Source organism: Homarus americanus, unplaced genomic scaffold, assembly GCF_018991925.1.
Source record: "Homarus americanus isolate GMGI-L3 unplaced genomic scaffold, GMGI_Hamer_2.0 scaffold26351, whole genome shotgun sequence".
Taxonomy (NCBI): Eukaryota; Metazoa; Arthropoda; class Malacostraca; order Decapoda; family Nephropidae; genus Homarus; species Homarus americanus.
In genome coordinates, this window is record NW_024724368.1 from 7,194,171 (window position 1) to 7,208,490 (window position 14,320).

Below are 14,320 nucleotides of genomic sequence, written 5' to 3' on the forward strand. Positions count from 1 at the left end.
CACAACACGCTGACTCCATTCTAATGAATATAGAAAATAGTGATACCATAGAGTTAACTCCTTTGATGGACTGAACTTTGGGAGCGACGCTGTGCCGCATTTTTAAATAGGAAATTGACAAGAGTAAATGGGGAATTGTGTTAAATGAAGGAACTAGTTTGTTTTGTAATCGAGGGGAACACTCTGGTAGATAGCATTCACACAAACAAACACACTTAACCACCACCACAGGGACGTAACCTGGCTCTTTCAATGGGGTTGGGGGGGGGTAGGAGGGTCGTTCCGAAATGGGTTGAGAGAATACATTTGGTGTATTTTTAAGCAATGGTAATTTAGCTTTTGCAATCATTCTAGGACAAGTTAATTCCAACGTTTTGTAAAGACTCTGGAAATGGTCTTAGGTTTACATTAAATATGTCAGCAACTTTATAAGAAAATCGACCATAGTATTTTAGTGCAATTGGGCTTACTGTTTTTTTTGGGGGATATTAAAGGTATTTACAACTTTATTAAATTAAGGAGATGTACGATTTCATAATTATTTTACAATGAGTTACGTGAAATACCTACACTAGACTATAAGAGAAGTGATGAGTATTGAGAAAGTGACGTAACCACTATTACATATTTTTAATTATGTCACAAAATAATATATAATCACTGCACACAAGAGACTGCAGCTAAAGACTGTCATTCAGCGCTCCATGACACCTGTAAGCTGCATGCCTTGTTAGCAGTAAGAGGCGCCCTGATCACTGGTAATTATACTGGTACTGTACATGGGTGCATATTTGTGAGAAGAAAAAAAAGAAATATTGCCTTTTGGGGAAAATTACGGTTCACATTATAGTAACTTTCGATGTTCTGTGGAAAAAGAGTGGTGTCTGTCCCAACCCGGCGCTTCACTTGTCTTTGCCACTGCGTATGTTTAGATGACCTCGAAGTATAACTAATAAGGAGGTAATATAACAGTACTGCTTCACGCTGGGGAGGGCCACCTAGCATACCTCCTGATCCATACTGCCTTAAGAATTACAACTGTACCTCATTATGACACCAAACTCCTCCTGTGAGTCGAATAATCAGCTAAAAAAAATCTTTTTTATCGAATATTCGCTATCTAATAAACGCCTTCATATTCTACAGTATTGTTTGGTATATTCAGAACACGATAAAAAGTTGTTTCTAAAATCAATCGATAAATCAAACGAAATTTTAAGAGCTAAGACAACCAATCTCCCGAGAACAAATAAACTCCACTTAATGTATATTCAAATGTATGTAAATGCTGCGAGACTGCCACCTGTCACTGTTGATGAATATATTACTAAAACCTGAAGCTAACAGGCAGTGTGAATGATGCCATAACATTAGTACAATTGCATCTTCATCAATTCGTTCCATTAAGTTTTTACCAACATCGTAATGAAAGTGAATGAGAGACGAATTTTAATTTCTAATGATTATTTCTTTAATGGAAGGAGCAGGGAGAGGGGAGGCAGGGGAGGGAGGCTGTTGTCTAAACTCTGTAACTGTCATGGTAGACTTGTTACCTTACACCCACAAGAATAATGTCCTCACTCGCTTCTGAGACATTTACTACCTCTGACCACGAGAGGGAGACAGTAACAAGCGAACACGGAGAGAGAGAGAGAGAGAGAGAGAGAGAGAGAGAGAGAGGAAACTTTTATAACCTTTAACTTGAGTAAGATCTCCAACACATTACCTTATGTTAGCGCAGGAACTCGGGTGTCCAGGATCACTCAGTCACCTGTTGGATAAAAATCAGACGAGTTAGCATTCAGGATCTCAGAATAGGTTTACGTTTTTTTTTTTTATTTAACCATATCATACAGTATATTATTTAATACCAATTTAATTGTTGTGTTTCTGTTAACTACTATACAAAAGTCTGCTGTGTAAATTTATGTGGTGATGATATGAGTGTCTTTGTCTATCGGTGTTTAGAAGTGTGTAACTTATATAAACAAATACGTACATTTTGTTGTCAAACTTTCACACTAAATTCGTGGGGATCATTCCGAGAACCTGGTGTGTGCTGGGGGTTAATCAGTTAAAGGTCACAGTCAAGCAAAACATAGCTACTGCATAATTATACAGGCTGTCCACATGTTGTACACCAAAGAACAAAGTCGTGAGTCACCGAGAGATTCTTAACTCGTGTAAGGGACATCGGAGGATGCCTTGCTGCAGCTAACATGAAGTTGACAAATGCTCATGTTGTTTCACCTGAAGGTAAACTATTTTGTGTAAACCATTTAGTTGTGCTTATATATTATGGGAGAAACATTGTAAGGCCCAAAACAGAACTATTTTCACCTTTTACAATTTGGCTAAATGTGGCTTTACTGAATCCGGATTTCTTCCGGTAAACTAATACTTGCAATGTTTTGTTATTTCTTAATGGTGATAGCATTCGTAAGGACCATTTATTCTAGATGGGAAACTCAAAAACATATTTTTTTTTTTAGTGTATGAGGTTCAATCGATTTCAGATTAGTCACCAGGTGCTCACCGGGTTATCATTGTGTCAAAATCTATCTAGTTTATGATCACGACATATTCAGGAAACAAATAAAAAATGTTAAAATATGTATCATAATTTATTTTTTGGAAGCTAAGAGTTATGACAGTTGATTTGGTATTTAATGAATTTTGAATAAAGTGCAAATTCATTTACAACGTTAATAAACATAAATATATTATAGATATCTGAGACCTCTGCACACAAGCGCTAATATAAATATAATGTATAGTCAGCTACTCCGTCTTCAGAAGTGAGGGTCCATGAGTTATGGCTGTGCGTACAATCCTGAAGGTTGAGACACGGAGACACCACCTCCTGAAATTACATTGCCACCGCCGCTCACAATAGATCCACCGCCTCCAGCAATCGCAATGCTTCCATCACCACCACCAATTAAGCCATCGCCACGAATCTCACCTCCGGTGCTACCAATGATATCGCCTTCACCCTGGGAAGCGGACCGAAGAGCAGACTGGAGGTCCTCGCCGGTGGGCAGAGTTGGGTTTTCTCCCTCACCGTAGTTGATGAAGAACACCTCAGGAGTCTCTTGTTCTGGTGCTGGTACGTGGATGACTCTCTGGTCTTCTTCAGGTCGCTTGTTAAGGACGTACACGACGTTCCTTGTTTGTGGTGGTGGCACGACAATGGGTTCCTGGCCTGGGCCGTTCTCTGGGGTGCGAATGAAGATAACATTGTGTTCAACTCTTGGTGGAGGAACGTTTGGTCGTGGGCCCACGATTGGAGCTGCTCGAGGGACGGTGTACACATACAAGTTGCGAGTAACTTGAGGATTCACACAGCTGCCGTCCACATGACGGACCTGTCCAGGACCACAGTTGCCTCTAGTCTCTCCACCTCCATAAGAGCCAGAGCCGCCTGAGGAGAACCCTGAACCTCCTGAGATAAACCCTGAACCTCCTGTTGAGAACCCTGATCCACCGATGGAGATCCTTGGACCCGACGGTGTGCGCAGGTTGTAGCCTTGGGGAGAGGCGTAGGCTGTCGCCACGAACACCGAAACAAGTACCTGTGGACAATATGCATGTCATCCGTGAGCTTTGGACACAGTAACCTAGAATCATTAATATGGAAGCTGTTAAAAATTGATACAGTATCACAGAGAAGACAGTAAGTTATGGGATGTGCAATGTGATTAAATACCACATTATGAGAGCCTACAGAGGTATAACTGAGAGTTGATGGTGTTACTGAAAGATCGGTGAGTTAGTGAAGAAATTTGGTGCTACGTGTGTTGTCTTACTGGTGCGGTCTGAACCACATAGTGACTAACAACTTCTTTACTCGTGTTGTAAGGTTCACACGTATTCATCTACTTTGATAGCTATGTAATTAAGAGATCCCTTATCACATGTAAATCATACAGACTTCTCCTCAGAACAAGAAAACATAACAAAGGATGATTGGCAGATAAGTTTACTACAAAAGGAGTAATATATAATAGAATCAACGACACGATAACGGAAGTCAAACGCAGTAAATATAATCAGATCCTCCTGGTAAACTGAACACCTAATTTTAATGAATCCTCAAGAACAGATATTCAGGTCTACGTATCTATTCGTACTCTTATTTTACTGAAAAATATTAATACGCAAAAGTAAATTAATGGAATAAGGTGGTAAATATATGTATCATACGTGGACTTGACTCTTCTATATACCTTGTCAGTTGTCACCAAAATACAGTTACTTCATAATTTACTTCAACAATACATAGTCCTTTATTACAGTTTGTGAAAAGCGTCGGGTAGAACTGATGATGTTAACTTTGCTAAGGCGACTTAGGAGTTGCTCACACTAAGGGCCCTCCTCACGCTACACAAAGGACGGTAAATTAGTTGTACTACATTCTACATTCCATCCAAGACACGAAAAAAAAAGGGATTCTATAATAAGGTACTGAGTTATTATCTTAATACTCGCACGTCCACGCATGACTTCACCTATAAGTCACCGAGTTCAAGGACTGAACAGACCCGTAGCTCAGCACGACACATATACTTCGATATATGTCTTCCTTGTAAAGCTAACCGATTTTTTTTAATTACTGGGAGACCACATCTTTGCTCGTATATGTCAGTTAATCAACACAGGGAAACGGAAAATCCACGAACGTCTACTGACTACATGTATCCTGTGTTAGAGTCTGGTGTAATGCCAAAGCTCAAACCTTGTTCTGTCTCAGAGAAAAGAATTATTACTACTCAAGCGATATTACTGCCGACCGGAGTTAGTACAACACCATTATGGTGTGATCCACACATGTAAAGGAAACCAAACCACAGCCTACAGAAGGCGTCACTCACCAGGAGCTTCATGGTGGAGTGTGATGTCTGGCCACCGCCTCTGCCGTCTTATATACCGGCCTCTCACTCTGCTTCGCAAACATTGCTTTCCTTACCCTCCTTCGGAGGACGAATCATTCCCTTCCCTCTTTGTGTATCCCAGCTGAGTATACGCGAGCGCAGCTACTAAATCAATATTAGTGCGTAAATAAACACTGTTCAAGTGACAGTTACGACTACTTTCACTATATACCATTTTCTTTAAAAAAATATTTTAATCAGTGTTCATTATGTGTTCAATACAAAATTGATTCACTCGGCTTGAATTGGGTAACCTTGTGGTCTGAGTAGCAACGTGACATGAGGAAGACTTAATCCCCTGCCCACCACCACTACAGCTTTCTGTCACGCGGCCATTAATGACCTTCCCCTTCTTCGTCAACTCTTCCATATATAACTAGCACTGTCCTCTTGGAACATCCGCTGTGTTGTATGTAGTCTGCACTGACAAAATCTGGTTAACAAATCTTATGAATACATAATGGTTCAGCAAAGTGTAGGTAAAATAGTTCACATATTGTATGATTAAAGACTATAACACAATAGCCTAATATACTGTACATTAATGCATAACTGTAGCTTCCTGCCTCACACTGATACTTTTGTAGTAATGTTGAAAATACAGTGTTAAGGTGTTGGAAGTTAACTTAATTACTTACACTGTTTCTGGTGATAAGCTCCAACAACAAACAAGGGCACATCATCTGGGCGCTGTGTGGGTAAACGCTGACAATACAGGTACGTTTGTAACCTGTGTCAGATATACAGGTACAGTAACGTTGATTAAAAGAAACCTGAGTGTCTTTGTGTTGTCTGCCTGTACCCAGCTTTTGTTACCAAGAACAATCTTAAAGTTTGGTGGCAATTTTCTCGATGTTAGCTTGTTTTTTAACCCTAATTGGAGATGTGCACAGCGATGATGCTCACCTCGGTGGACAGAGGTGACGTTTTCTCAAGTATTTACATGCATTACTTAAACAAATTATACGAGCAAGTTTACAAAATGGCGGTTGTTACAGCTTGTAGGTACTGTACCACTGTAAGTTCATATTACCTTGTACAAACAAAACAACAGGTCATAGGTATAACTGTCCCAAATACTTCTTTCATATTCTCATTACCATCTGATATGCTGAATTGTCGGCCGCACACACTGGTCACCATGGGAGGATAGAGAAGTGAAAGGTAATGAATGCTCACAGAGGTCACGGCGGTAGTCAAACATTCAGTGCAGTGGACTGGATCAATTTACGGAGGATTGTATATCACCTGAACTGGACGTATTCTTCAAAACTCTCAAAGAAACTGTTCGAAAAATCAAGGTTAAGAGGCCACATATTCAATCGGCAGAGCACTAGGTTATGATAGCATATAGTGAAGTAACCCTGTATATGTCACGGCGAGTAGCTCCTTCGGTGAAATATTTCTTCGATCAAATTTGTGCACCAGCGTCGCTTTGCCGAGATACATCAAATTGTTAATAAATTATAATCTACCCCGACCTGTGTTTGCCTCTGCATAATGATACGCACAAACCCCACCAAGAAAGTTTTCCCCGTGAAACACTCAGACGCCCAAGGCCATGATAACATATTCCAGATCAAGACGAAACGGTCGTCCTGAACGACTTGTGGATATTTTAACTACATTTCGTCCTGCTGGGATCGACCATTCACCTTAAATGTTGAGAGACTTCATAATTTACCCAGCCGCTAAACTCCTAGTCATTGTAGGTCGAGTACGGAGTCCGGATACTTAATTCATTATATATGTTAAGTCTTGTTTGTAAAAAAAAAAAAAAATGGGGGAGTAAGCAACCTTGAGTCTCCTTCTACACTTTCACTTTGAGCGAGTCATCGACAAAATAATTAATTTTACTGTGTATTGATTTGCGGGTATTTAACACAAGCTGCAGGAGACAAAGTAATGCTGAACACATCGGTATTTGCAATTTTGTATCGATAAAAGAATGAAGACGACGACCCCTCCTGGACGTTACCTCTCTCCTGCAACAACGGGAAAGAAGTTACTAGATAAGATGAGGTAAAGTTGACACCACGATAAACACTAACAGATACCGCAACACTATACCCACTAACAGAGGCCGCACCACTATACCCACTAACAGATACCGCACCACTATACCTACTGATGCCACACCACTATACCTACTGATGCCACACCACTATACCCACTAACAGAGGCTTCACCACTATACCCACTAACAGAGACTGCATCACTATACCCACTAACAGAGGCTGCACCACTATACGCACTAACAGAAGCTTCACCACTATACCCACAAGCAGAGGCTGCATCACTATACCCACTAACAGAGGCTGCACCACTATATCCACTCAACAGAGGCTGCACCACTACCACTCACTAACAGAGGCACCACTATGGGCAGAGGCTGCAACTATACCCACTAACAGAGGCTGCACCACTATACCCACTAACAGAGGCTGCATCACTATACCCACTAACAGAGGTTGCACCACTATACCCACTAACAGAGGTTGCACCACTATACCCACTAACAGAGGCTGCACCACTGTTCCCACTAACAGAGGCTGCACCACTATATCCACTAACAGAGGCCGCACCATTATACCCACTAACAGAGGCTGCATCACTATGCCCACTAACAGAGGCTGCACCACTATACCCACTAACAGAGGCTGCGCCACTATACCCACTAATAGAGGCTGCACCACTATACCCACTAACAGAGGCTGCACCACCATACCCACTAACAGGCTGCACCACTATACCCACTAACAGAGGCTGCCCACCTCACTACCAATTGAAGGGTAGATTGATATCACCATGTAAACCTTAAAGGATGATCAGTTAAGTAAATAACAAGGGATGGGCACACACATACACACACACACACACACACACACACTGCGATTAGTCATAACACTTAAGTGAATTTGCATACCATGTACATCGTTAATGTTCAATGTTTATGCTTCAGATACAAAGACCACTACATGGGAGGTACACTTAGGATTATCCGCAGTTGTGCAAACCACGCGTTGACTTCCATACGCACTTGGGGAGTTTACTTAGGCTGTAAGTGCCCCAAGCAGGGTCATCTAGACGGGCTCCCACGCCCAGTGTCATGCATTGCCCTTCCTCAACCTGGTGGTGTTAGGACCATAAGTTTGGTTCATCGACTAGTTGTCCATACTCCAGCCTGGTGCACCACTTAACGAGTTGCGACATAAGGAGTTACAGGTGGTAGAATTTTTTTTCTTATCTGAAAATTTCCTCTCGACAAATTTTGGATCAATTAGCAATCGAAGAAGAATCATACCTATAATCATAAACAAGAAGGTTATAGTTTAATAACTATCACATGCCTTCAATAAACTCAAGAAATGTGAATTTTACATCTGATTGATCCAGCAGTCTTGTGTTCGTTAATACAGTACAAGAAGTCTCCTCCAGACGTGTATTACTGAAGATCTCAGGAACAAGGACTCTCAAACGCTCTTCATAAAACTAATAAATCATTGAATTTGAAGAAGTAGGATCCCACCTTCAACCAACATTTTCATGTGAACAACTACAAAAGCTCCCACTTTAACTCTCTAATGAAATACAAGACTTGTGAACCACTCGTCGATGCTCTTCCCTTGCATACAGGTGAGCAGCGGCTGTTATTACCTGTCAACTCAATAGTGACCCAAGTACCCTCTCATAAACAAGCCAATCCCGTCATCATTTCTTTTGTAGTGTTAGGTGGACTGGCAGATATTGTACACATACACCTCGTAACTTTGAGTGCAGGCTACTCTGCTTCCAGGGTGCCACCAATCTCTTCTTTTCTGCATTTTATACTTATAATATCCATTTACAGAATCTCTTGATTAGCTTTTATAATCCATTACAAGAAAATTTTAACGTGAAATTATAAAAAAAAGACTCACATTCATCACGTGGCAGCACAGACAAAGTGCACAGGCCAGGAGGAAACCAAACCAGTGTAACTGATGTGAAGAAGGCGTGGATAAACGGCTGTGCCTCATGAGATGTACGAATTACCCCGCGGGCCGAGAAGAAATACATGCTTGGCATTATCATATGAGGACAGGAAAGGCGGACATCCAATGACACCTAACTAACATACATGGCATGATGTATGACGATCCTACCACAAAGCACATTTCCATGTGGTAATACTAATATGACGTCGCGGTTCCAGGATTTATTATGATGCATAAATACACACGAGGTATCAAATTCGTTATTGGAGTGTGAGGTGGTGGTACAGTGAGAAGACCCGCATGTGCGGCTCCCCGAGTACATCAAACTATACTTATAAACAATTTATATTGAAAAACATAATGTAAGACTGATGCTCGTGAAAAGTATGTTATCAAAATACATCACCGCTTCAGCTAACTCATATCATAAATCCAGACATGTAAACTACTGATAACGTCAACATCACTCATAGACGCGTAGGGCCGTGAAATGAAGTTATTAACTCTGTAAAGGACCACTTAACATCTAACTCCAGCCGCCCAAGTTTTCAGATAAGCCATAATCAGCCACATACCTTGTCACCAAATACTCAATGATTAGATACAACCAAGCCTTGAGAGAATATCGACACAGCAGTGGTGATACAGGAGAGATACTACTTAGTGTAGTTTCACACTTATAATTTCTTTTGTGCTGCAATTATTCCACTTTTGAAATGTTTTCCTATGGTTACTTGGTCTGGAATAGTGTATTGTTGAAATCAGTAGTTATCTTCATGATGACGTCCGCACAAGGTAATAAGATATCGACATGGTTTACCCTCGACGATCCCACCATCACCAATATCCTCTCAACGACATACTCTTCAATCTCTGATGGCATCACTCATCATCCAGGTTTACGGCATCGTACCAGATTGATAAAATATTTTTGGTTCGCTGTCTTCGATAACCTTGTCTATATCTTCCTAAACTTTCACAGGGCTACATTCATCACGTCATAACATATTAATGATACTACAAAGGCGTCATCAAATGTCCAGGAAGAATTTTATTTTGTGTGAAGCTGAGTAGTATGATAGATCACTTTGGTGTCGCGTATCATGACTCACACGAGAGACACGCCAGACTGCAGCAGCTAACTTAGAATCTTACTACTATTCACCCATAGCTGGCAAGATTCTCATTTGAGTCCTTAACAGACTCCTACCTGAGGTGGAAACCACTCGGCATCCCAATGTGGTTTTAGACCACCTCGCAGCACCATTGACATGATCTCTGCAAAGAGCTGTGCTGTGACCTGCACATGGGTTTTGTTGACCTTACTATGGCCTTCGACTCGGTCAACAGGGAAGCCCTCTGGCGGACCTTCAGTCGTTTTGGTTGCCCACCAAAATTAATCGCCATTATGAAGCAACTCCACGATGGCATGAGCGACAGAGTCCTGTATAATGGCACCCAGTCGTGGCGCTTCCCCATCAAAACGGGAATAAAACAAGGATGTATGCTGGCACCAACTCACTATTTCACTTTCTTGACTGCCTTCCTTATCTGTGCCATTACCAATTTAGCCGGCGGGGTGGACATCCAATACCGGATGAAGGAACTTTTCAACATACAATAACTCAGGCAAGACGGAGGTGTCGGCCTCTTCCATCACAGAACGCATCACGATCTCATCTTCATCACTCACACTGAACGCGACCCGCAAGAAATCCTGAACACCTACGCAGACACGCCTGAACCGTCCACCACCGCGGACATCGATGAAGAGATTCAACATCGGATCAGATGTGCATCTCAGCGCTTTGACAAACTGTATAGTACCTGTATCTTCAACTGTAGGGAACTTAAATTATCGATTAGTGGCCCTCGCCCTCCCCACCCTGCTGTGTGGCAGCGACAACATGGGCCACATAAAAGAGACAATTAAAAACACTGGGGAACTTTCACCAACGTAGTCAACGTTCCATCCCCCCTGAGTCCCCGCGTGCCAGAGCTGCGTACGAAAAGTAAATGCAAACTTCAATTAATGGTCTAAGTGCACACCAAAAGACGCACATCCCACGCGCATATGAATAATTCCAAAGCTAAAATTATTTGTTCTTAAAAAAATGGACAAGAAATTATGTAAAGTCAAATTCAGCAAAATTTTGTGGCACATGAAGATCTGAGCCAACTGTGTCGTGTAAGAGACTCATCGTGCTCCTCAGGACTCGGGAATTTATGACATATTAAATCTTGTAATGAACAAAACGTGTGTATGTTTTATGACTGTATCGTGAACAGAGAATATTAATTATCACAGTGCCTAAAGACATGTCAGTAAGCGATAAATCTCCAAAAGATTAAGTCAGCGTCCCTGGAAGACGTCAGCTCCAGGTAATATCACATTCTACCCTCAGTTAGGAAGACAATTTTGAGGGGTATTATAGGATGAATTATCATGGCAGTATTTACAAGTTCAAATATAAGAGAATAATGATCATACAGAATCACTTGAATGAAGGAACGTTGAGAGGGTTGGTGTCGTCTACGAGTGAATTTGTTCGGTTTTGCATTTAAGGAGATTTCTGACGTGCAATGGAATGAAGGTCACGACAAATACCTCATAGCGCTGCACTCCACCTACACATTATTTTGAGTGGATAAAGGACACCCAATAACAGATAGAGGCAAGGCCACACATTACATTTTTACCATTAAGTGCCAGGTGCTCAACTTGAAGGATGTGATGAAACGAGAAAGATCCCTCAAGGTTATAAAAAAAGGAGTGTCACTAGAGAAAGGCTCAGCCATGAAGCGGCAAGAATAAAACCCACACCGCATGCTAGAGATAAAGGTATTCCTTTTTTTTTATAAAGGTGAGGCGCTGTTTGCCGAGTCCAGTAACAGGTTTCAGCAAGAGCTCCGAGAATACTAATACGCAAGCTCACGAGAGAATGTTAGTCTAGTAAGGATTTAGGCAGGATTTAAATAGTATAGGTATTGTTAACCAAGTGATGTCAACCAAGGTGAAATATTGATCCATCTCTGCTCCTACACTAGACAACAGAGTCACCAGTACAGACTACCCTTCTTCCCACTATTTTTCTAGGCTAAGGCAAGAATTTGAACCTGCTATAGATTATATATGTATTCAGGACCAGGTTAACCGTCTTGTATATCATGGTGATATTCCCTTTTGATTTTCGATGTTTATTCTGTATGTATTGTTTTGGGTTTTTTTCACGTACACATTCTTATTTTTTTATTACTGTTACAGGTCTTCTCCCCTTTTGGCGCAGAGTGACTGGACCAAGAGCGACACACTTTCCCTGTTAATTATTCCTTCCATCTACTCGTACCAGCTGTGTTCTGCCACGGTATTCTCCCTTCCAAAACAAGGCCCCAAAATACCCCTCGTGTTTACTCCTGTTGCTTCGTATGTTACCTAAAGAGGCACACACCAGCACCACTTTCATCTTCAAAATCCATTCGACGCAGCGCTTTCCGGTCATGCATGTATGGCACACCCCAGCCCAATCCACCTCCTGTCTTGTACCTCACACACTCCATATTTGCAGCTCCGGTTTGGGATTCCCCTTTCTCTCCTACCATCAACTTCTGAATTAAACCGTCCTTCACTTCCCATTCTCTCCTCAAGATGTTAACTGCAAGCACCACCTGGCTTACCTCCCATTATCAACCATTAACTCCATCGAATCTCTTTAGTTTATTCTCTTCTAAATGGTTAAACACAAAGTATATTAAGGTTTTATTATATTGTTTAAATTGCACATCGATCACTGTGCTGCTATCGACAGGGACGGTTCCTCTCGTATGTGTTATGGGCGTAAAGGAGGCAAAATCTCTCTTTAACTAATTGTTGTAAAAATTTAGTCGATTTTCATATATTAAATTAACCGATATTAATAAAATAAATCCTAATTTAGGTTTAGTCCAACACTTTATCACAATCCTTGCAAGTTAAGACAATAAAGGATATGTGGATGGTATTGAATGAGGGTGAGGGAGGTAGAAGTTCTCCAGCTCCAACATAATGATATAGTATGTGTGAGGACTGGGGAGTGGTGGCAGAGATTGTGGCGCTGTCGTCGTGACCAGCGCCTAGTGACCCCCCCTCCGTCCTGGGTGACTGGCCGCTTCACCCATCTTCCCAACAACAAAGAAAATGGTTCGGAATGATGAGTAACTTGTTCTGCGGCAGAAATAAAATGAAATCCTCCCATTCAGTTCGATGCAATGTGGATACCTATTAAGTTTAGGAGATGTGACACGTTATCCATAGTGAAGTTAACATCACAGGTTGACGAAAGGACATAACTACCATGTACGACGAGTGTAGGGCAAATACAATACCCCCAAGTCACTACCCTAGAGCAGAGGTTCACCTGTAGTGGATTTCTCCCCTACAAACGCTGTTTGTCGCTGGGTAGCCGACCCCGCGAATTCCCCAGTGTATGCCTCGTGGTCTAGGTCAACCAGCGCCGCCTTACATGACGGAGGTCAACTACTAAGTCACGCCTACCTCCGCTATTTAAGACCTGACCTCGTGGTGACCACCCTCCTTTCTACCTACACCAACCAGCAAGCAACACCTCCTCCTCCGCCGCTGCCTGGCGGTCCTCGCTCCCGCCGGCGAGCATGGCGACCCACAAGCTGTCCTCCTCTGAGCACCCTCACCAACCAGCTCTCTCTACATCACGCTTGTAACCACGCTGCCACTTCCCAGCACCAAGCTGCATTGTACATCCAATACAACATGTAAACAGAGAGCACATCGTGAGTTTCCTTTCTCCATCCCATCCTGAGTGTGAACCCAAACTATCAGTACCCCACACACCTGTTTATTGCTATGATTTACTACGGTATTCTGGCAGCGATAAATGTGAAGTTATTATACTAAACACTGCTTAGAATGCCTATCCCTCGATAATACGTCATCAAAATCGTCTCCCCGGAAAACAATAATGGAAATATCTCTGAATAAATAAATCAAATGCATTAAACCTGATAGTGGCTGCACTGGAGATGCAGTGGAAGCCTGTTACCACCTCCACACCTGAGAGGAAGTGACTGGTTACAAAAAGCTAAAGGTGAGAGGGGCGTTAGACTGGACTGGCGACTTTCTTCCTTTCTCTTTTACCAGCCTTAAATTATTTAACCTCTTGAGTACGATATCTTAACCCCTTGAGTACGATATCTTAACCCCTTGAGTACGTTATCTTTACGTCTTGAGTACGATGTCTTAACCCCTCGAGTGCGATGTCTTAACCCCTTGATTGCAAATTGCGATTTCTCTACCTCTTGAGTACGATGTCTTAACCCCTTGAGTTACAATATCTTGACCCCTTGAGTAAGTCCGTCTTCAAAGGGTTAATAGTTAGAATTGTAAACAGAATGTTG

General features: G+C 41.9%; 1 protein-coding gene across 1 annotated transcript; it reads right to left on the minus strand.

Moving 5' to 3' along the window:
- Positions 1 to 2,610: 2,610 nt before the first annotated feature.
- Positions 2,611 to 4,943, minus strand: LOC121864248. Its single transcript, XM_042363310.1, has 2 exons — positions 4,875 to 4,943; positions 2,611 to 3,575 (listed from the first exon to the last, which is right to left on the minus strand). Exons 1-2 carry the CDS (start codon positions 4,884 to 4,886, stop codon positions 2,814 to 2,816), a joined length of 774 nt encoding a protein of 257 aa, XP_042219244.1. The 5' UTR covers positions 4,887 to 4,943; the 3' UTR covers positions 2,611 to 2,813.
- Positions 4,944 to 14,320: the final 9,377 nt, after the last annotated feature.